The sequence below is a fragment of the Trachymyrmex cornetzi genome, unplaced genomic scaffold (genome assembly GCF_001594075.2).
Source record: "Trachymyrmex cornetzi isolate Tcor2-1 unplaced genomic scaffold, Tcor1.1 scaffold83, whole genome shotgun sequence".
NCBI classification, from domain to species: Eukaryota; Metazoa; Arthropoda; class Insecta; order Hymenoptera; family Formicidae; genus Trachymyrmex; species Trachymyrmex cornetzi.
The window spans coordinates 2,703,422-2,726,703 of NW_017300169.1; the positions used below are offsets into that span (position 1 = coordinate 2,703,422).

The following is a 23,282-nucleotide window of genomic DNA, read 5'->3' on the forward strand; positions in this document are numbered from 1 at the left end:
TCATCTTTAAAGCTTGCGCGTGCGGATGCAATGAAACGAGAATCGACGATGATGAGATGTAGACTTCACTTACTGTGAGTTTATGCTATAGATATCTTTATCAAGAGATAATCGATAAATAAAAATTATTTTTCAAGAAGAGTGAAGAGTGAGATAATATGTAAAAAGAAAATTATTTAGGAAATAATAAATTATTCAGAGGAAAAAAAATAAATATCATTTCAGTTATCCTGCGTATTAAGGATCGGTTGAAAAGCGTTTCGGATGATGGCATCTCAAAAGCACTTTCTGTGCACGATAAACGGTCCTAGCTCGTCGTACTCCTGCCTAGAAATCCACATCTGCTGAAACGTACTGAGACTAGCGAGGATCGAGCCGCCGATCCATACAGAGTATTTCCTTTCAGGCGGCGCAATTACTTTGATCTTCATGGTTGGTGGCGCGAGCTTCGCTATCTCTATCTGCATCCGATCGGCGATGCCCGGATACATGGTAGTGCCGCCTGAAAGCACCAAATTGGCGTACAAATCCTTACGGATGTCGACGTCGCATTTCATGATCGAATTATACGTCGTCTCGTGTATGCCGCAAGATTCCATACCCAGGATACTTGGCCGAAACATTGCTTCCGGGCAACGGAAGCGCTCGCTACCGATTGTTATGACCTGGAATCAAACCGTTATCCGTTATTTCTTCGTCCACTGACCGCGCGGCTAGCCAACCCATGACGAGTTAACACTCACTCGACGCAAATGCGCGCGATTAATGCTAATGAGCGTACACTTCCATTATTGTAGTGTTCATTACATTCATACTATAACTATTTGTATTTCTTTGTATCTATAATTCAGACGTCACTTTTAAGTCATCGTAAATTAAAATTAGCTTTATAATAAAGTTAGTAGTCTAATTAAAAAATTGCTGGTTCTTTCTCAAAAGATGTTAGATTTTTTAAATCGTAATTTCTTTCTTAATAAAAGATCTAGTCATTATTGAAAAATTTTCGTTTGTGTTAATTACATGAGAACGTTGCATTCATAAAACAAATCAAATAACGCATTACCTGGCCATCCGGTAATTCGTAGCTCTTTTCTAGGTCGTTTGCAGTCTCTATATCACAATGAAAGTCTAAGGCAACGTAACACAGCTTCTCCTTGATGTCACGCACGATTTCACGTTCAGCGGTAGTTGTAAAGGTGTAGCCTCTTTCGGTCAAAATTTTCATCAGGTAATCTGTTAAGTCGCGGCCGGCTAGATCCAAGCGTAAAATCGCATGAGGTAAAGCGTATCCTGTGAAGAAAAAGAAAAAAAAATATTGCAACATTAAACGTCACACAACAATTAACATTGATTCTCTTTAAATCGCACGGCATTAATGACTATACCATGAGAAATCGAAGCGAGTAAAGAGGAATATACCTTCGTAAATCGGTACTGTATGAGACACTCCATCACCGCTGTCTAGCACTATGCCAGTCGTACGTCCTGACGCATATAAAGACAGGACAGCTTGAATGGCAACATACATAGCTGGAGTGTTGAAGGTCTCAAACATGATCTGCGTCATTTTCTCGCGGTTGGCTTTGGGGTTTAGGGGAGCCTCCGTCAACAAAACGGGATGCTCCTCTGGTGCGACTCTTAATTCATTGTAGAATGTATGATGCCAGATCTTCTCCATGTCGTCCCAATTAGTGACAACACCATGCTCTATAGGATATTTAACAGTGAGAACTCCCCGTTTACTCTGCGCCTCGTCACCTACGTAACTGTCCTTTTGTCCCATGCCGACCATAATTCCCTAAAAATACTCATGATTAGAATACGTTTAATTATACAGATTTATATAATACATCTATCAGATATCTATATTTTTTGTACCTGATATCGGGGTCTTCCAACAATAGAAGGAAACACAGCTCGAGGAGCGTCATCTCCGGCAAATCCGGCTTTACACATTCCAGATCCGTTGTCAATTACCAATGCGGCTACGTCGTCGTCACACATTTTAAAATAATATTAAGCAAGTGACTTTACAGCAATGTATTAAAACAGGACGCGAATTATTTTTATAGCAAATAAATAAATAGGACAACTGAGAGACTAGATGGTACAACGTTCTCGCGTAACATTAGCTTCTGAAGCATTGCGTTTCTTCCTAGAAGAGTTGCTTTATATGAGCTCCCCTCCTTCCGCCCACAGATCCACGCACACATCTGTCTCTTTTTATGTGACGACCAGAAACGAATAACATTTTAAATAGGTTTAACACTACCATATTTCCTTTAATAGATGTAATTAATAGATATAGAAAGAACATTTTCGCTTATTGTTAAAAAAAAAAAAAAAGATTTACAAGTAGATTGATTTTGATAAAATTTGTTTATAAATTCGTAAATTACATAGTGAATGTATTAATAACGAAAATATAATTTGTAAATATAATATATAGCTTTTAACATAGTTATATAACGTAGCTTTTAACATTTAAAATAACGTGCGCATAAATGATACGAATAAAAATATTTATAAGTTTAACGATTTATATATTTCACTTAGAAGTATAGTATAACAGAATATATACGAAGATTACAAATTTAATTGTGGCTTGTCATCACTACATATTATGTAAAATAGAACTCAACATTCCTTTCGTTCATTTTTTACTTTTTACAAAGAAATATATGTATATATTTTAAATAAAAGACTTAATTGCTCTTTAATATATGCCAATTATAACTGGCAGCTACTGTTTATAGTGTTATCCTCAATAAATGCGTAAAGTTCTCGTGATAATTAGAGCATACATTTTTCTGCGTTCCTGCATTGATTTCTCTGCAAATCTACACTAAACTGCAATCTTTTTAGACATAACACGTGAGGAATGTAATGAATTTCATTTGCAAAAATTTTCCAAGCGAACAAATTTTATTAAAAAATAAAATACTTTCTATCATTAAAATCTATTTAAAGATGGATTTCTAAATGGCAAGTAAAATGAATCGAGCTAACAAGATTCTATGATTCAATCATAGAACATAACTATTATTCGTTCAATAAGTTCTTCCCATATATGTTATAGATTGATAAAATTAAACAAGAAATGAAGGAAGTAAGGGAAGCTCATAAAATTAACGGGCTAAAAAGTCTTAATTGTTCTAAATTGTCTCCCATAAATGTGTGCACTTTTTAAAAATAGATAATCGAAGTGTTCGCGGTTTCATGAAATATATTTAAGAAATAATGTTACATATTTTTAGAAGAATATGATATAATTTAATATATTGGCCCTTCAATAGTTTTGTTATCAATTTTTACTATGTTATAGAATTATTCAATCAATCAATTTATACTATCAATTTATAACATTGGATATACATATATATCAGTTTTTATATTCACATATAACGCAAATTTGACTGTTATTCTCATTCACATCACTTCTAGATAACAAGCTTTATTATTTTAAGAATACTTTACAAACCAATGTGCATTACAGAGAATCACTGTTCCATAGACTGATCGCCCACTAGAGCGATCTTTATATATAATTGCTGTATTATGCTCCTTAATTAACTGCTCGACTAATGATATTAATTAGGCTGTGAAATTAAGTATCCAGTTCAGTCTGAAATTTTTGCATAAACCACTTTTGATATTTTAATAATGTATTATATAATGCTATATAAATGTAATATAGTGAAAAGGCCACATATAAACAATTCGCACAATCAATATATGAAATATGTGATTACGATTAGATAAGCAATACCTTTTGTAGCTAGATGCATGTATACACAACACACAACGTACACACGCGCGCGCGCATATCAATTACATGCAAAATGCACGTCAGAATATATGTATGTACATATTCGAAAAAATTAAGTAAAATAAATGTAATAAACATGAACACATTTTAAAGAATAAAATAATCAAAGGACATACTGTATTATGGAAATAAAATCTTTTTTTATTTCTAATTTTTAATATTCTTTTTAATTATTCTGACATGAGCTTCCATGCAAATTATATGTATATATATATATATATATATGTGTGTGTGTGTATATATATGTATATATATATATTTATATTAAATTTTATCTTTATATACAAATACTGCACAAAAAGCAGTATTCCAAGATATGGATTTTCTTTATAAAGTAATAATATTTTGTAATAAGAATAAATTAGAAAGTATCAATTGCCAACATTATCATTATAACAGTCTTAAAAATTTTACTTATCCCAGAGTCCGACTTCTTTCATACGCGTTTGAAAGTATTTTTCCAGAGCATTGGCACAACGGTAATATTCAGTGTCAGGACTATTATACAATCTACAGTTAGTGAAAATCCGTAACATGTCTGCTATAAATAATCTCTTTATTACATAGTATCCCGAATTCAAGCGATCTTGAATCGTCTTGAGATCTATAACACGAATAAATACATTTCATTACATTGGAGTTTTTTGTATTCGGTTGGTTTCTTTCAAATAATGAGACCAGATAATTACATTTACAATATACAAAATTTTAAACAGTAAAATATATAGACATTTTTCTTAAACTCACCCATAGGATATTTTATGTGGTCGTAGTAATCTGGTACATCATTTTTAACTACAGGTTTCAAAAAAGGCCACGCTGTGCTGTGTTTTTTCACACTGTTCAGAACACCATTTAATGTATTACACAGAGAATCTGGAACCTCTAAATTCGTCTCCATTGATTCTGGACCTTGCATTCCTTTCGTCACACCTCTCGTTCTGGTTTGAGCGCAACTTTTCCATCCGGTTTCATGAATTCCTGGAATACACTCGATGGGGATTCCCCTTAAACCTTCCTTAAAACATGTTAAGCCGGGATGCACTTTCTGTATTTCTTGGTGTCTCTGGTGAATCAGCTTTTTCACTATTTCCTTCTGTTTCCTAATAACTGCCGTAAATTCAGTATATACAATTTTTGGATTTAGCTCGCAATGCATTAATGTCGCTCCCACGTAATATTTAATGTACCCCTGGTGCACCGACTTCGGCAGTTTGATATCTTTGCTAAATCCCTGTTTCTTAAAGTATCCAATAGCAAAGTCATCCGCGAATGTAAGAAAATGCAGTATGTTGTTCTTAATGTGATAATCTTTCAACATATTCATTAAGTGCGTTCCGTAGCCTTTTACTTGCTCATGGCTCGTAACAGCGCAAAACACTATTTCTGTAAATCCTTGAGTTGGGAACATACAAAAACAAATCCCACCAATTGGACGACCGTCCTTTATCAAGGCTAGCGTTTTATGCTTTCTGTAGGACAAAGAATTTTATTGAATACATTCGTATGTAAAAGTATTTAACATTGATACTAAATTATTGTTACTCACGGATCAAAAACAAGTTGAGTAATATATTCTTTGGGCGTTCTTGGTAATTGATGACTAAATACATCTTGTAGCCCTATTAGCCAAAGCATAGTTTGCTTAGACACTGGCCGTGTCAGGCTATTTCCGACTACATGAAATTCTATTATCTTTTTACTTTCTTCCATCTTAGCAGTTTCGTCCCGTGGCACGTTTGGTGGAAATACTGCATCAGAACCAGACATATAATTAGTGTCATTAATAGATGCAACAATTTCAGCAATGGTCTCATCTGGCAGGTCCTCAAAAGTTTCTTCATTTTTTCGCCTCTTTGCCTCAAGGCGTCCCTCAGCATTAGGACGTTTCTCCTGGATTTTTTTAATTCCAGGACTAATATTTATTGTTGTAAAATTGTCTTTCTCATTTGGAGTGACAGTAACTTTTTCAAATTCTCCCGTTTTTCTCGCTTGATGAGCTTTTGATTCCAGGGCAGTTTGAAGGTGAGAAGGTGGAATTTGTTTAAATTCAGGATCCCAAATGGGAGAATTATCAGAATAAATTTCTACTTCTAACGATGACAAAAACCTTGAATATAAAATATGGTAATTTAGTTTGATATTTACAAGTTATGTATATAAGAAATAAAAAAGAGATTAGAACATACTTGGGAAAATGTGTTAAAACTAAAACTCTTTTTTCCGGTGCAATTTTATCTCTTTCATTATTACACTTATCCATTAATTGTCTGCAAACTGATCTAAATACAGCTTGTAATAAGGTTTTCCCAAAAACTAAAGGAGTGTCATAATGTGGTAAGGAGTCACAAAATGCAGGCACATGACAAAAAACAAGCCAGCGGGTATAATTAATTTTATAAGCAGGAGCCTCATCTGTATTAATTGTTAACCGTCTGGCACTAGGTGCTTCAAAATTCCAAAAATTCAGGCAGTGTAAAAGCATCTTTGCCATGTCGTACATAATCTGCCATTCTCTCGACGGCAAATGACTAAATTTATACAAAACAAAGTTCATTACTGCTTTCGCTATATTAGGTCTTTCAAAGGGTGGTTGCCCTAACGGACCTTCCACGATTGGCTTTGTCATAGACAAGATACAATTTCTCAATAATTTGTACAAATAAATATATACTTTCTTAGTATCAGGATCTACTTCCCTGTGCGTACATGCAAAAATATTGTCAGCATCGATAGCCATTCCCAATAATCGATTGATTTCCTCATCAGACTGAACTGGTAAATGTTTGATATGATTTTCTAAAGGATGAGTACACATCTTGCATGGATCGAAAAAATTTATAACAGGCTGTTGTATCTCGCCTTTTGATGATTTTATAATTGGTTGAGCGTTTTTCCAGCCTGTACATTTACATTCCTCTGCTTGACAAGCACTATAATTCGCAAGTTTCAACAGTTTCTTTTCTTGCGGCCAGTTGTATGTTTGCTGCTTGCGTTGATGTATCCTTTGGAGATTACTTGTGCGATTTACTTGAGCCTGTGGCTTAGCTGAATTTGCATCCTTGGTATTACTTTCTTGTTGCAGATTACTGCTGGCAGATTGTCCAGTCTCTTCCGAGGAAGCGGTTGCATGAGAATTGATGTCTTCGGATGCCATTCTACAAAAAATCATTGATATTCACGTTATGGATTGAACAAGTTATACTTGTGTAGAAATCAGTCGTATCGTATCATAATCGTAAAAATTTTTTAGGCAACTTACATGAACTTATACACGCACCAAAAAATTCCTTCTAAAATATAGGAATAAGGAAATTAAATCGCAATTTTATATGAATCGAATTAATTATACGTTTTTACTCTCAGTGACATTTATACTCAACTATTCAATAATGATATTGTGATTTAAATAAACAATTACGATATCCGCAGAACTTTGACGCCGTTATAAACTAGCATTCTCTACAATTTCTTGTGTTATTATTATGTCGATATATAGGACAATTTGACAGATTAGGTTAGGTTATATGAACTGTCCCCCCCAATGCCTCCTACACACCGTTATTTATGCTTCATCAAGAAACGTGATATAACGCATGTCCACGCAATGGCCAATTGTTTTGTTTTTTAGAAATAATAATAATATACGGAAGATGATTGGCTATCGTTTGAGCTTTAAAGTATTCTTTCAATTTCTGCCATATGGATTTAAATCTTTATTTGTGGCTGTGTAATTTAAATTCTCTCTAATATAAACAAATTTCTGTGAAATCTGAATTTTTATTATATTAGATATACATATGCAGTATCAAATTTTAAATTCAAAAATTTCACAAGCAAAGAAAAAATTTTAATGTAGCTATTTTTTAGCCAACTTTCGACAACTGTCCTAAGTAGCTAATCTGGAGACACTGGTAGTGTCTTGGCGCTAAGCTACGCGCAGCGACATTATAGAGGAATAAACAATAAACAACAAATTATTATAATTTTTTCGTCTTTTTTTATATTATAAGATACAAAAAATTCTACTTGTCCCATAGACCAATTTCTTTCATACGTGTCTGAAAGTATTTTTCTAGAGCATTGGCGCAACGATAATAATCGGTTTCAAGACTATTGTACAATCTACAATTTGTAAAAATTCGTGTCATGTCAGCAATAAATAATCTTCTAGTTACATAGTATTTAGACTTCAAACGATCTTCCATAGTTTTGAGATCTGCAATATAAAAAAATCATTAGTTCCTGAATTATTATTAAGTTTTTTCATTTTAAGATTTTTTAAAATCTATATTTAATATTTTATTATTAAAAATTACTTTGATCATTTTAAAATGTATTATATCTTCTATGTGCTCACCCATTGGATATTTTATATGAATATGGTAGTCTGGAACGTCGTCCTTGTCTACAGGTTCCAGAAATGGCCAGGCTGAGATGTGATTCTTCACGCTATTCAAAACACTGTTTAAAGTGTTATAAAGAGACTCTGATATATCCATACAATCTATAAGTTCCGAACCTTGCGTTCCTTTGACCACACCTCTTGTTCTTGTCTGAGCGTAATTCTTCCATCCGGTTTCACGAATTCCTGGAATGGATTCGACAGGAATACTTTTTACACCATCTTTGAAGCATGTTAAACCTGGATGAATCTTTTGTATATCCTGTTGTCTTTGATAAATTAATTTTTTAACTATTTCTTTTTGTTTCCTTAATACTGCTGTAAATTCAGTATATACTATTTTAGCATTCAATTCACAGTGCATCAATGTCGCTCCTTCATAATCTTTGATGTATCCATGATACATCGGCTTCGGCAGTTTTATATCTTTGCTAAATCCTTGCTTTTTAAAATATCCAATAGCAAACTCATCCGCAAACGTAAGAAAATGCAATACGTTATTTTTGATGTGATAATCTTTTAGCATATTCATTAAATGTGTTCCATAGCCTTTTACTTGCTCTTGGCTCGTAACAGCGCAAAATACAATCTCAGTAAAACCCTGAGTAGGAAACATGCGAAAACAAATACCACCGATTGGACGACCACTTTTTATCAGGGCCAATGTTTTATGTTTCCTGTGTGATAAAGAATAGATTATTACTAAATAAATTTTTACAATAAATTAATATATTATTTTTGGATAATACTCACGGATCAAAAACAAATTGAGATATATATTCTTTGGGCATTCTGACTAATTGATGACTGAATACATTATGCAATCCTATTAACCAAAGCATAGTTTGCTTAGATACTGGCTGTGTCAGACTATTTCCGACAACATGGAACTCTATGATCTTTCTGCTTTCTTCAATTTTAGCAGTCTCGTCTCGTGGAACATCTGGAGGAAATACTGCATCAGGCCCATACATATAATTGGGATCATTAATAGTTGCAACAATTTTAGCAACAGTTTCATCTGGTAAATCTTCAAAAACTTCTTCACTTTTCCGTTTCTTTGCATCGGGTCGTCCTTCGAAATAAAAACGTTTTTCGGGAAGTCTTCTTATCCCAGGGCTAATGTTTATCGTTGTATAATTATCTTTCTCATTCGGTATAATAATGACTTTTTCAAATTCTCCTGTCTTTCTTGCTTGTGCTTTTGATTCTAAGGCAGCTTGCACATGAGACGGTGGTGCTTGTTTAAATTCAGGGTCCCACATAGGCGAACTATCAGAATAAATCTCAGCTTCCAGAGCTGAAAGAAACCTTAAATACAAAGAAACATGTAATTTTTGTTATAATTAAAAATGAATATAAGAGGGGAAAAAACTTAATACACACTTAGGAAAATGCGTTAAAACTATAATTCTCTTCTCCGGCGTTATCTTGTCTCTTTCATTATGACACTTATTCATTAATTCTCTACAAAGTGGTTTGAATACAGCTTGCAATAAAGTTTTTCCAAACACTAAAGGAGTATCATGATGTGGTAAAGAGTCACAAAATGCAGGAACGTGGCAAAAGACTAGCCAGCGGGTATAATTAATTTTGTAAGCAGGAGCTTCATCCACATTAATTGTTGCTTGTCTGGCACTGGGTGCTTCAAAATTCCAGAAATTCAGGCAATGTAAAAACATCTTTGCCATATCACACATAATTTGCCAATCTGCCGGTGGTAAATGACTAAATTTATATAAAACAAAATTCATTACGGCTTTTGCCATGTTAGGTCTTTCGAATGGCGGCTGTCCTAATGGACCTTCTATGGCTGGCTTTGTCATAGACAAGATACAATTCCTCAATAATTTGTATAAATAAAAATAAACCTTCTTGGTATCGGGATCTACTTCCCTATGTGTACATGTTAAAATATTATCTGCATCTATAGCCATTCCCAGTAATCTGTTTATTTCATCATCAGATTGAACTGGTAAATGTTTGATGTGGTTTTCTAAAGGATGAATACACATCTTGCATGGATCCGAAAAATTTATAAGAGGTTGCTGTATTTCGCCCTTTGGTGATTTTATAATTGGCTGTGCATTTTTCCAGCCTGTACATTTACAATCCTGTGTTTGACAAGCGCTGTAATTCGCAAGCTTTAACAATTTTTTTTCTTGTGGCCAGTTGTATGTCTGCTGCTTGCGTTGTTGTATCCTTTGGAGATTACTCGTTGGATTTCCTTGAGTCTGTGGCTTACTTGAGTTTACATCCTTATTATTACTTTCCTGCGATATACTGGTAACAGACTGCCCAGTCTCTTCCGAAGCATTTAATATCGTATGGGAATTGACGTCCTCGGATGCCATCCTTAAAAATATGATTATTATATATTAAAAATTATAGTTATATATGTAAGTCACTCTCTAGCTGTAACAATAATCACCATAATTTTTAAAAGCAGAATAATATATATACTTATTAACTTACATAGATTTCTCTGTTATAATATAAAGGAAATAAATTGCAATTTGACGCGAATCAAGTTATGTTTTCATTCTCAATTCTGTTGTTGGCTTACGTATTAAATAATAAGTATCCTATAATATTTTGGATTAAATGGTCGTTTACGATATTTGTAAGTTATTTTTTTATTATTACAGCCACATTTTTTACAGTTTGTTAGTATCGTTGATTTAAAACACAATGCTCCAACCGGGATCAGGTTAGGTTAGGTTATGCACGTATGTACACAGTAGATCTGTTCTTTTTTCACCTCAAGTTCTGAACTGGTATTCAGAACAAGTTAAAGTTATAGACAGAGAGAAGAGACAGTTATAGTTTGGTTTATTCTAACTTATTGCACTAGTTCAGGAAGTAAATTTTTCTCGGAGAGGACGTTTTGGTTTGAAATGTACTCCAAAACTAGTTCAGAATTCTTTAAAAAAGAACAGACCTAGTGCATTGAATAGGTCTGTTTTCTGTGGCTGAACTAGTGTACACTTTTGGAACTTAAAGTGAGAAAGATATACGTTTGATATTTGTTTAAAGCGAGAAAGAGAGTTCTAGAACAGTCTAGTGCAGGAACAGAAAACAGACCAAACACATCAAACACTCCAAACATCTAAACATTCCAAACTTCGAACTGCTTGTAAGTGATTGTAAGCCCTAAAAAATTCGCGTATTAGCACATTAAAAAGTATTACTGCTCTCAAGAGGAAACATTTAGAAAAAAAAAAAAGATAGAAATCGCCAAGTGTAAGAGAGGAAAATTACAGAATAGTAAAACAGTTCGTTTTCACGTTAATGATTTAGGTTAGGAATTCATAGCACAGGTCAGAGTAGTTTTATTTCACGTTACACAAAAAAATGGCAGAGAATTTCGGAAGGGAAACCTCACCGATTTATAACGAGGAGACAAAGACTGCGGGACAACCGTTGTCAGATTTCTTGATGCAATTGGAGGATTATACACCTACGGTATCTAGCCATCTTCTTTATGATATAAATTTAAAAAAAAATTAATTTGTACTTGAGAGCAATTAATTATGTTTGTAATTTTACAACGTTAACATTAGGTACCTGATGCCATCACTGAACATTACTTGCACACGGCTGGTTTCAACGCTATAGATCCTAGGATGTAAGTACAATCACAATATTGTGTTTAAATCATCCTGTAATTAGTTAAAAAAGTTTCGTAGACTGAACATGTAATATTTATTTAGTAAATCTATCAAATAATGTTACATGGTGTTATATGATTTCTTGCTATTTTAGAGTACGCCTGGTGTCATTAGCAGCACAAAAGTTTATCTCGGAAATTGCCAATGATGCGCTGCAGCACTGTAAAACACGTGGTGCCAATCAGAATACAAAAACAAAAGGAAAAGATCGACGTTATACTCTGACTATGGAAGATCTGACACCAGCAGTTGCGGAATATGGCATAATAGTGAAGAAACCACATTATTTCGTTTAATTGCAAAAACTGTGTAATTTTGGATGTGTTTACTTTACATCACATCAGTATGATTAATAATAGGTAATTGTATTTTCGTGCAAGTTTTTTATCAGGAATCAATATCAGCGTACATATAAAAAAAAAATATATTGTCAAAAAAGGAAAAATTCCACATATACATATATATGTCCACATATATATATTACAGTTAAAATATAGATTTATAATTCTGTATCGTTAAAAATGCATTATTGTACGAATAATGCCTCTATCTACCAGTGATTAACTTCAATCTGAGTTTAACTTACTTTTTATCTTTTTCTAGTTCTAACAAAAAGGTAACAAATAAATTAAACCAAGAATAAAGTTAAAAGAACATAGGTCTCCTAAAACATCTTAGTTTCATAATTATAAATATTTGATGACACGGATACATACATCCTTTATTATATTACTGTATCATTGCTAGTGTTTTGTAAGAATGTATAGAAAATAAATTTAATATAATAAAAATCATGTACTGTATCAATTTGTGTTTTAATGTTTGAATAAGTATGCATTTATTTAATAAGAAAAAAAATATCCATTTCTTTTTATTAATTTGAATAAAACATATTCTAATATGTCTTAAAATATCTTGTAAATTATTAATTTTTTGATAACTGTTAATACTTTTAAAATAATATATACAGAATAATAAAATCAATTAATATAAAAAAATACATTGTTTAAAAAAAAAAAATATATATATATATATATATAATTGTATATCTTGCAAAAATTATTGTCACAGTATGGAACAGAACCAAAAAATCGTGGACATAAAACATATGTTATCCATCAGAATATTCATGGATATGGCTGGGTAATTCATTTTGTGCACCTAGAGGCGTTAATAGACGAGACTTTGTGGGGGTCACCTAACCTAAAAACTAAACGCGGAACATGTTCGCGTGTTGTGACAAAAGATCAAAGAGGAAAGATTGAAGGCACTTTAAATGATTCCTTCATTACCTGAAGGGAAATAATATTTAAAAAAACGCAAGCTTGTCCATTCAGCTGTAGATTTCTATGGGTTTATTTCTCTTTGCCCGAATATACCTAACATTTACGTGAGATTGTAAATGATTGTAAAGCAACATCCAACGATCCAACAGACCAGCACAAAGCAGACATCCAGCGACATCTCGTATATTGGTATATAAAGAAATTCCTGGATACAGAAATATAAAATCCCATAAAAAGACATGCGATGAATCAGAATAAGTAGTCGAGGATTGTTCGCGAAGAGGTTGGTTTTAAACAGTGTTTTCAATTAATGGGCACATCATTCGTTAAACAGAGTAGCGTCAAAATGAGCAAGTATGTACATATTATTTTTAATACTGCGATTAACCTAAATCTAATCACCTGTGTTTTACATAAATAAATATTTTTTGCATCAGTCCTGAGAACAAAGAACCAAAAAAACATCAAGTCAAGCAAGGTCAGTCAAACAGCAATGCGCGACCGCTTTCCATCGAAGGTCCCTCGACCTCCAGTAATACCGAGCAAATTCCACGGCAACCGTTACCAAATCAACCGAGGCAACCAACTAATTTGCAAGGATTACTCAAATATGCTATGGATGCAGCACAGTCTGAGGACCTGGAGAATAAATCGCAAGTTTATCCTTTGGACGAAGAAGTACGAAATTTAATTTAAAATTACATGTGCTCCTCATTCCTATTGCTCGTGGTTGAGCGTGGTGACTTCTCTCATATGCCTGTGGTACGTACGCTGGTTGTACACAGTCATATGGGACCTACAGTTTAACGATTCCAAACGATGATTTATTAGAGAAGTGCTCTTGACAAGGATACTCTCGGTGGTTTTGCCATTGCCTTCCGAGAGAAGCTACGAGCGTTCAAAAATATTTTTCGGTTCTGCCTGGGATCAAACCTGGGATTTCTGACAAAGCAGTCTCGTGCATTGCCTGTTACGCCACGCTCGCACTCAATTATATGTGCTATTTGTTTGTTTATTATCTATATTTAATGAGATACACTTGTATTTTGTAGAAAAAAACATTCTTGAATGAGGCATTATCATCGTTAACAGTGAACGTAATAGAGGAATTGCAGAAAGCTGTACAAATTTTGTCTAACGTTAACAATCTGCGAGCAGATGATGATTCGTCGGAGTACGAGAATGTATTGGAAAGGATGGTAGATTTTGTAGATAATATCGATATAGCCAATGACTTTTATAAGATCGGAGGTTTCTCGATATTTCAACCATGCTTAAATTCCTCGCACAGTAATATTAGATGGCGAATAGCCGATATTATCGCCGAATTAGCGCAAAATAATCCGTTTTGTCAAGACAAATTATTAGAAGCCGGAGTATTTCCTGTGTTATTATCTATGATTGATACAGATCCATCGGAACAGGCCAGGATAAAAGCTCTATATGCAGTGTCATGTAAGTAATAGTATGACGTAAAGCTCAGTTATTTATATCTCATTGATTATATTTTGAATATAGGTATAGTAAGAGGACATCCAGCGTCATTAAAGTATCTAGATATGAACGACGGTTACTCGGTGCTATTACGGGCAATGCAGAGTTCAGTGGAGAAACTACAGATAAAGTCCGCATTCTTACTTTCTAGCTTGTGCAGTAGAAATAATTCGAACGACATAAAATATACCTTAGTAAAAATGGGATTCATAGAGCAAGCAGCAGGATTATTGGGTAGAATGAATTTACAGCCGACAGTCAGGTAACTTATTTCAGCATTTCGAGGGAACATAAAAATTTTTAATATTTTCCTAAGATATAAATCCAGTATTCTTATATTGTAGGGAACAATTATTGAGAGTGCTCAGTGGTATGGTAAACGATAACTTTTTACCGGCACTAAAGGAATGTCGTCGATCACAATTGTGTTTAAGATCCACTTTGGAGCAATTGTTGACAGAATTAAAACCTGTGGAAAATCAGGACGAGATTGATATGTGTTCCGAACTTCTAGACAAAGTGTTTTCCGAATCTGACACGCCTCAAGAGAGATAACGAATTTGTATTATAATCTTTCTTTTAAATAAACGGAATCTTGTTTTGTAATTCTAACATAGGTCTTATAGTTTTAAATAATTTGAAGGAGTGTGCATAGGTTCTAACTGATAAATAAAACTATTTATATATTATATGTATCAAACAAATCACCAGAATATTTTATTCCGTAAACCAACGTTTAGATTTTTGTCCTGCGATCGGATGAATTAGACAACTGACGAAATTTGTTTTTAAAATTCTTCACATTCTGGGTCGCGCTTAACATTCCTGTATTTCAAACATTTAAACACGTGCTATGAACCAATTGTCTCTACCAGATACTTTGATAATACGAATCGACACGTCTTCAGATTAATTCGCTCAACTGAATGCTCACGCACATCCGGTGCGTCAATCTGGCGGTTCGTTTCATCATCCATCCCCACCATGACTCCTGCTGGCGTGTACTCCACTACTTTTCTCTGTCTTCCCCGATTCGCGCTGTACTCTCTCTTGATATCTTTCTCTCTTCCTCCTGTCAGCGCGCATCTGGTCTAGTTCGCCAAATACTAACCGGCTACCACGGCTACTACAGTCAGCCGGCAGTTCTCATCGGACCTTCTCAGGTGATTCGCCTTTCTTTCGAGAGCCTCCAAATGTCTGAGAAATACTTGAGCATACATTTAATCGAGATCACGGGACAGTTGTCGAAACATCGATCTTTTCGGAACGGATTTCCCCGACCGACTTGGACTGACTTGATCCAAAATCGATTTTGAGAGAGAGGGTTCAGCTTATTATTATAGAAATACGTGGACAATCAGGATGACGCGAAAGAGGAGCATCTCATCGTTATGATATCCGGTTAGTCGAAACGTCTTGCGAATTAATAAATTGAAATCACTACGAGTTATCCGCGGGGGATCCAGAGACGCAAACGCATGCATCAGCGCGATGATCGAGGATTGATTTAGTGTTGAAGATTGATCATTTAAAGTGAAACTTGTTTAAAGTGAAACTTAAATTGTTATTAATTCGATTATTTGGAGTTGCCGCCAATAAAGATCCAGCGAAGAGCTATTCTATATATATATATATCGGCAATTTTCTGCAACTGGAATAGAACTTTAGAAAAAATTTATTGCATACTTCTCTTTAGAAAAGAAAACACATGAAACCATTCGAATTTAAAGATTTTATATGAAGAAACTCAATCTCTGAGAATTTTGAGAGAAATTAATTAACAATTCAGAGGTGATTAAATGAATGATTTTTAATTTTGACAATGGTATTTATAAGAAAATTTGTATAATTATTTTGTAGTAAAAGGATGTAATCACAAAGTACGATAATTCTTTTTATGTTAAAACGTATTATGGGACAATAAGTTTTTAATTTAAAAGCGTATTCTGGAACTTCAATGTTATCAGAAACGAGACAAGAAAAAAATAAAAAGGGAAAAGATAAAGGAAGAAATAAGGAAGAAACACAGCTCGGTCATCAGCTCACTTTCTTTTTCACAAGAGAGAACAGAGATGAATCGTACGGAAGGAAACGAGCTCTGGGTATTCGGATACGGATCGCTTTGCTGGCATCCTGGTTTCGCGTACACGAAAAGCAAGACCGGCTACGTGAAGGGCTTCAGTAGGCGATTCTGGCAAGGCAATACCACGCATCGTGGAACGGGAGAAAAGGTGAGCCAATCTGTCCTTCAATCTTTTTCTTTATTCGTCTTTAATTATCGTCGAGTCACGTTCATCACCGATGACTACACTGAGAAAAAAATATTACAAAATTTATTTGTAAAATAAACATTATAATCCACACAGATTGTGGAGTGTTAAGTATCTTTTTTTTAGTGTAAATTGGTTCCATATATTCAGAAATCTGTGTATTCCATGGATAAATTGAAAGAAATAAACTATTCTTCGCGAGAGACGATATTGCGTTTAAACTTTTGCACAATTTTTTATTTGATTTTTTCTTTTCTAACAATGAAATCTATAACCGTGGTGGCTACCAAATAACTAATTTCATGTTTAATGAATAATCGAAATAATAAATTTATTTTAAAAAATGTCACAAACGTTATCTTGACGAAAATAATGAAAATGCACCTTTAAGACGCATTTGAGTCAACACTTATTGCGATTTTAAACTTTATATACAAGGTGTTTTCAAATTTGCGACCGCGAAGTACAAGACGTCATACTTTACGCTAAAAAAAACAATTTTTTCCTTTTGCAAAATTGCGTCTGACAAGTAGTTTTTACAGGAGAGCAGGTTGAAGTTGTACGAGTAAACGCAAAAATTATTTATCGAATGTATTTTTACAGGAAAAAGTTATTCGTTTTAATTATAATTATAAAAAACAACTTTTTCTTTTAGCAAAATTGCGTCCGATAAGTAATTTTTGCAGGAGAGCAGGTTGAAGTCAACAAATAAGCGCAAAAATTATTTATTTTGGACGCAATTTCGTTAAAGGAAAAAGTTGTTTGTTTTAGCATAAAGTATCATATCTTGTACTTCGTGGGCGCGAATTTGAAAACACCCCGTATATTTAAATAATAATTAAGAATAAAATAATTATATAAATGCTAATTATAAAAAAATTAGATAATATATATTTTAACGTATACAATAACATATTCCGCATATTAATATATGTACATTCACAAAAAGAAACAGTCGTATATTTCTTCACATTTTTGGTGCATACTAGTATATTTCTGCATACTAATATTTATAAGGTTGATAGTAGAGATGGAGACGTAAGTGCTTACGTCTACTCATAAACTTACAAGTGATGTTAATTAACTATTAGTCGATGTTTTCTTCATGAATATAGAAACATAAATCATCGCAATATGTTATCTCACATTCAAATAAGATTTAATTTTTTTGTAATTATAATTTATAAGTAGCATTTTGTGTTTTGTCTTAATTATTATTCATATCCGTATAAAAACTAAGACCTTAATAAGAGTTACGAAAGTTAATACGTTCGTCATATAGTACATATTGACGTCACATATTCGGTGAATATTGAAAAGCGAATGTTAAGAGATTTTTTAATGCGAATCTAAAAACTATTAGAACTTTAAAACATATCTCTAATATTTTACTATTACTTATACTATTTTACACTACAGCTTCTTGTGTATTGATGCAACAATGCACATCTTCAGTTCACGTGATAATAAAGATCGGAGCAGCCGTACGGACTTCGAATAAAGCATAGGGTCGTGGCAACGACCCTATCGATATGATAAAATAGCAAATAAAATCTCACGACTACGAATAGGAATTTGTAATTAATTATGCACTTAATCAGAGAAAAAAGAACGTGTCCTGCATTCGCCATTGCGTCGCTATAATATTTACAAATTGGAAATCTGGATTATTTCCAATAAATATAATATAATATGTTACATCAATGTATATACATGTGGATATATTGTATGTAAAATGTATAAGCGCTCTTATATATAAAACAGCAATTTATATATAAAAAAAAAAGAAATAGAATTGTAAAATATTAAAAAAATATAATAAGTTACGTTTTCATGATATTCTTATCTATAGGAAATTCAAGCTAAGTTGATCAAATTTGGCTCGAAAAAAATTAATAATATGAATTAATGAAAGCTACCTAAATCGTAGATGAATAAAATCGACGATTACATTCTTTTTCGTTTAAAAGTTTTTAGCTCATCGTTAATGCTGCATTCAGTCATTTTGGTATATTCGCAATATTTAATATATATTTTTGCGTACAAAAATATGCTCCATACATTATGCACGTGATTTTTATTTTGAGGCATTTGAGAATTCTATTAATACCTGAATTTTATTGCGCTCGTCGAGGTATGTCGCATATTCTTTTTTTGGTTTTGGCCCAATTCCAAATGTACGATACATTTTTCGCGGCACTGCTAATTTATGCGTCATTGTCTCGATTTGATAAGAGTCTATTGACGCATATGTGATTTTGATAAAATTGCGCGGGAAAGATCGAGATTTGGAGGACACCATGTGAACGTAACGTGCACGAAGTAAAAATAGCATACTCGAAATTCATTTTGACACTCTTTGTTTTAACACGCATAAGGAAACCCGCGCGCTTTGTCACTTCCTTCTTTGTTTCGTTCATGTTGCATCTTTTCTTTATCGTTTTGAACTGAAAAATAATAAAAGAATGTTACTTTTAATATTTATAAAATTATTACTATAATATATAAATATATAAGCTATTTAAAATTAATAATTTAAAAATAAATATTATAAACGAAAATTTTATTTTTAAATGGACACTATAGGCCTGTTTTTTTATTGCTGCACTCAGAATTGGCGCACACGCAGTGCAATAAGTTGAAGTGAAACAAACGTATATTTGTTGCACCAGTTTAAGGAGTACAGGAATAAAAAACAGACCTAATTTAAGTCGAGAAAGTGCGATTGTTTTTTCTTTGACTACCTTACTAAAAGTCACTGCTCAGCTTTCTTTTGTTATAGATTTAAAAAATGTTTTGAAAGTTCAATATTGATTTTTTTATTTTATTGTATACGAACTAATAACTATAACATGAAAACACTTATTGTAAACAACCGTTACAGATATATCAAAACAATATATGGAAGATTTGTTGGAAAATTGTACAAAAAGTCCGCGCGACAGAATATGTACACTGAAAAAAATTTCTGGTTGAAAATGGACGAATCAGAAATTTCTGGTTAAATTTATTAGAATTCTAGTTGAGATAACCGGAATTCTGGTTGATACCATATTTCTAGTAAAATCTACTAAAATTCGTATTTTTACCAGAATAATTATATTAATCAGAATTCTAGTTATCTCAACTAGAATTCTATAATAGACATAACCAGAAAATTCTGATTCGTCCATTTTCCACCAGAATTACTGTTTAATCCAACCAGACCATTTTTCTCAGTGTATCTTTAAAAGCTAGTGCCCACGATTTCAACAAGCATTTTTATGTTACTAATTTATAGTAAAAAATCACGGAAACTCTAGATTATTCCATATAAATTATCCAAAAGTCATGTTTTCTTTTCTTGGAAGGAGAGAATAAATAAATGTTGTGGTAATACGTTTTGTATTACACTTACGTATAAATTACGTGAAATTGTATACAACCAGTTATAAACCGGTAGTAACTGATATCTTCAATGAAAGATAAGTTCCGCGTCTTGGATTATTCTTTTCGCATTTCGCAACAATGCGATATGTACTTTCTGCTTACAAACAAGTCTGCATTAGATGTATTATGTATATATGTATGTACATATATATAATATATATATATATAAATACGCACGCATATATATATGCGAAACAAATATATATATATATGCATATATATATGCGAAACAAATACTAATTATACGCATTTTTTATCCAGCTTTATATTAGAGGATTATATGATTAATATATATATTGTAATCATATAATCCTCTAATATAAAGCTGGATAAAAAAATGCGTATAATTAGTATTTGTTTCCAGAGAAATTAGTCTACAAACGAATTTCGTTTTACGTTGAAAAGATTTTCAAACACAAATTTATTTAAAAAAATTTTGTTTCTAAATAATTTCTCTCAATATCTCTCAATAAGACGATTATTGCATCGGCTTCTTTTATGTTGCAGCCTGGGCGAGTCGTTACCCTAATCGAGGACAAAGAGGTACTTCATTATAACGCATCGTAAAATGCAATATAAATTATCGACTATGAGAGTCATATGCAATATAGATTTTTTATTCATTATTTTGCAGGCTGTAGTTTACGGACGAGCGTTCCAACTTCAGAACAATTGCAATGTGGATAACTTTTCCTACTTAGAAAACCGCGAATGTACCTTAGGAGGATATGACCTGACAACTATCGCGACGTTTTACAGCCAGCACGGGGACTTGCAATTCCCCGTGATAATTTACATTGCCACCAACAAGAATAAACAGTGGCTCGGCGAGGCATCGTTGCAGACTGTAGCGCGTCAAATTACTGAATGTTCCGGTCCAAGTGGACATAACGTCGAATATCTTTTACGGTAAGAGATACATAATGCAAGATATGTTTTCTAAATTCATCATTATCTGACATTATTTGACACGTTGATAACGTTATAATTTATATAATAAGACGATAAGTATTTGTCTGGTTGGTGTGACAGCTTGGCGGAGTTCATGCACCGTTACTTGCCGGAGGCGCACGACGAGCACCTCTTCACGCTGGAAATGTTAGTACGTTCGCGAATAAAGGAGGAGAACATGTGCTTGGTGACGTTGATGGGAAATAATAACTTCGACCTCGACGAGGACGCGGAATCGGGTGTTCCCGCAGAAGAAGTTAACGAGCGATCCAGGGAGAACTCTTTCCAGTTTAGCGCGCGAATTCCGTCCAAAAGCTTGCGTTGTGTAAAAATGTAATCAATTGGATCGTATAGTTGTATTTTGCAACTTTGATTACACATCCGTATGGTAACGAATGAATGAAGCGGAAACTTATCTTCTTACGAGAGAAACGCGCAATTCGATAAATTTCCGAATATATAAAAATGCAAACTAGTAGTTGATTTCATTCCTAGTTTGCATTTTTACATATTTGAAAATTTATACTCAAATTGCGCGTACAAATTTTCGTATTGGATGAATCTAAAAGTGATGGGACAAGTATATTATTTGAAAAGAAGCGCAAAGAAAAGAAGCTAAGGTTTATATTTAAAAAACAGCTAGTTGCAAATTTTTCTGAGAATATGATCTCACTAATAACTGTCTCCTTTGAAAGCTATATATGCAGTATATGTTCGTGAGACGACTGTGTTAATTTTGTATCGCGCAACGTGCTGGACACGTGGACATCTAAATCGAATTCCTCTATTTACTATTTTATAACACTACTCTGTATTTACGTATTTTTATGTATTATTTTTAATATAAGAGGCATTGTGTCTTCTATTTTAATATATTGAAAGTTATAATTATAGAGTTGCAGATAATGATAAAAAATAGTTTTTTTTTTAATTGCGAAAAGATTTTTAAAGCTTGATACATAAACAAAAGAAAAGATATTTGAAAGTATTTTATGCATGAAACATTTATGAAAGACCCTTTGTATCTTCCATATTCTGACATTGCAAATTTGCAATTCGTTTGTACATCGGCTTAATTACTGTACTGACATATTTCGCGCGTATTGTGTGTTCATATAGGGTAGGGCGGGGCTATATTCTGTCAGTTCCAACTTTAAAATAATATGAAAATTTACAATGACAAACAATATCTCTTTCCAGTGACGTGCTTACAACGCGTATACAATCATGATTGCTTCTTCGTAACACAAGCACAACTTTCAAATATTTAATATGTTTTGTTTAGAAACATGAACATTACCGTGAGAAATGAATGAAAAAGCCTTGTTCTACCCTATGTATTATTTCTTTTAATAAAAAATATATTTTTAGAAAAAATATGCCATGTTCTGTGAACATGTAATATAGATATAAATTATTAATAATTTATATAATATTAAGTGTATTTATTAATGTAAAATTTAAAGAAGGCCTCTACGTAAGATAAAAAGCACAAATATTAAAGTTTTTAACATACGTCGATAAAATAGGAAAATTATTACTGACCATCGATCGATAAGCTAGCGACTTTGTATTTGTAATTTTGCTATCGGTAAAATTGTTACCTACTTGGACATTATTTCTTACAATTAAATATATTTTTAAATATTTTACGTACATATGATTTTTTATCTCTTTGAATATATAAAATAATTTTCCTGATCATTATCTCGAAATTACTAGAAGATAATGATACACGTACTTCTTTTCCATCTTTTGCGTTCATTTATTCGGACAATGAGGATGGCGTTTGATGGGAAATTTTACGCGTATATGTATTGAATTTTTTAAAACACATTCAATCCGTCGAGAAATTTATGAACGGTACATCGTAATATGGAACAGTCATTCATCCAGCCGCTTAGACTCTCCATGAATATTAGACTGATCATCCTATGGAACGTTGCG

At 32.9% G+C, this 23,282-nt stretch overlaps 5 protein-coding genes across 8 annotated transcripts; 3 read left to right on the forward strand and 2 right to left on the reverse strand.

Moving 5' to 3' along the window:
• Positions 1–228: 228 nt before the first annotated feature.
• On the reverse strand, positions 229–7,311 carry LOC108768800 (histone acetyltransferase KAT2A). 2 transcript variants are annotated; one of them, XM_018519374.1, is made up of 9 exons: positions 7,213–7,311; positions 7,092–7,122; positions 6,019–6,987; positions 5,379–5,939; positions 4,577–5,301; positions 1,879–1,985; positions 1,420–1,798; positions 1,064–1,290; positions 229–665 (listed from the first exon to the last, which is right to left on the reverse strand). In XM_018519374.1, the coding sequence occupies exons 3-9, from the start codon at positions 6,984–6,986 to the stop codon at positions 276–278; spliced, it is 3,357 nt and encodes a 1,118-aa protein (XP_018374876.1). In that variant the 5' UTR covers position 6,987; positions 7,092–7,122; positions 7,213–7,311; the 3' UTR covers positions 229–275. The 2 variants fall into 2 exon arrangements, with proteins under 2 accessions (XP_018374876.1, XP_018374877.1); XM_018519375.1 differs by lacking the exons at positions 229–665; positions 1,064–1,290; positions 1,420–1,798; positions 1,879–1,985 and adding an exon at positions 4,240–4,433 and having other exon boundaries at positions 7,092–7,311.
• Positions 7,312–7,854: 543 nt separating this feature from the next.
• Positions 7,855–14,981, reverse strand: LOC108768801 (histone acetyltransferase KAT2A). Of its 2 annotated transcripts, none has more exons than XM_018519376.1 (5): positions 14,976–14,981; positions 9,621–10,589; positions 8,988–9,545; positions 8,190–8,911; positions 7,855–8,048 (listed from the first exon to the last, which is right to left on the reverse strand). In XM_018519376.1, coding segments are annotated over exons 1-5 (2,445 nt in total). In that variant the 5' UTR covers positions 14,978–14,981. The 2 variants fall into 2 exon arrangements, with proteins under 2 accessions (XP_018374878.1, XP_018374879.1); XM_018519377.1 differs by lacking the exon at positions 14,976–14,981 and adding an exon at positions 10,710–10,933.
• LOC108768804 (transcription initiation factor TFIID subunit 10) lies at positions 11,350–12,347 on the forward strand. Its single transcript, XM_018519382.1, has 3 exons — positions 11,350–11,699; positions 11,798–11,862; positions 12,000–12,347. The coding sequence occupies exons 1-3, from the start codon at positions 11,589–11,591 to the stop codon at positions 12,199–12,201; spliced, it is 378 nt and encodes a 125-aa protein (XP_018374884.1). The 5' UTR covers positions 11,350–11,588; the 3' UTR covers positions 12,202–12,347.
• LOC108768802 (hsp70-binding protein 1) lies at positions 13,098–15,341 on the forward strand. The gene is made up of 5 exons (XM_018519378.1): positions 13,098–13,545; positions 13,629–13,869; positions 14,244–14,646; positions 14,710–14,947; positions 15,030–15,341. The coding sequence occupies exons 1-5, from the start codon at positions 13,502–13,504 to the stop codon at positions 15,238–15,240; spliced, it is 1,137 nt and encodes a 378-aa protein (XP_018374880.1). The 5' UTR covers positions 13,098–13,501; the 3' UTR covers positions 15,241–15,341.
• A 481-nt stretch (positions 15,342–15,822) lies between these two features.
• Positions 15,823–22,137, forward strand: LOC108768803 (glutathione-specific gamma-glutamylcyclotransferase 1). Of its 2 annotated transcripts, none has more exons than XM_018519380.1 (5): positions 15,823–16,086; positions 16,653–16,916; positions 20,892–20,927; positions 21,019–21,293; positions 21,417–22,137. In XM_018519380.1, the coding sequence occupies exons 2-5, from the start codon at positions 16,758–16,760 to the stop codon at positions 21,670–21,672; spliced, it is 726 nt and encodes a 241-aa protein (XP_018374882.1). In that variant the 5' UTR covers positions 15,823–16,086; positions 16,653–16,757; the 3' UTR covers positions 21,673–22,137. The 2 variants fall into 2 exon arrangements, with proteins under 2 accessions (XP_018374882.1, XP_018374881.1); XM_018519379.1 differs by having other exon boundaries at positions 16,747–16,916.
• Positions 22,138–23,282: the final 1,145 nt, after the last annotated feature.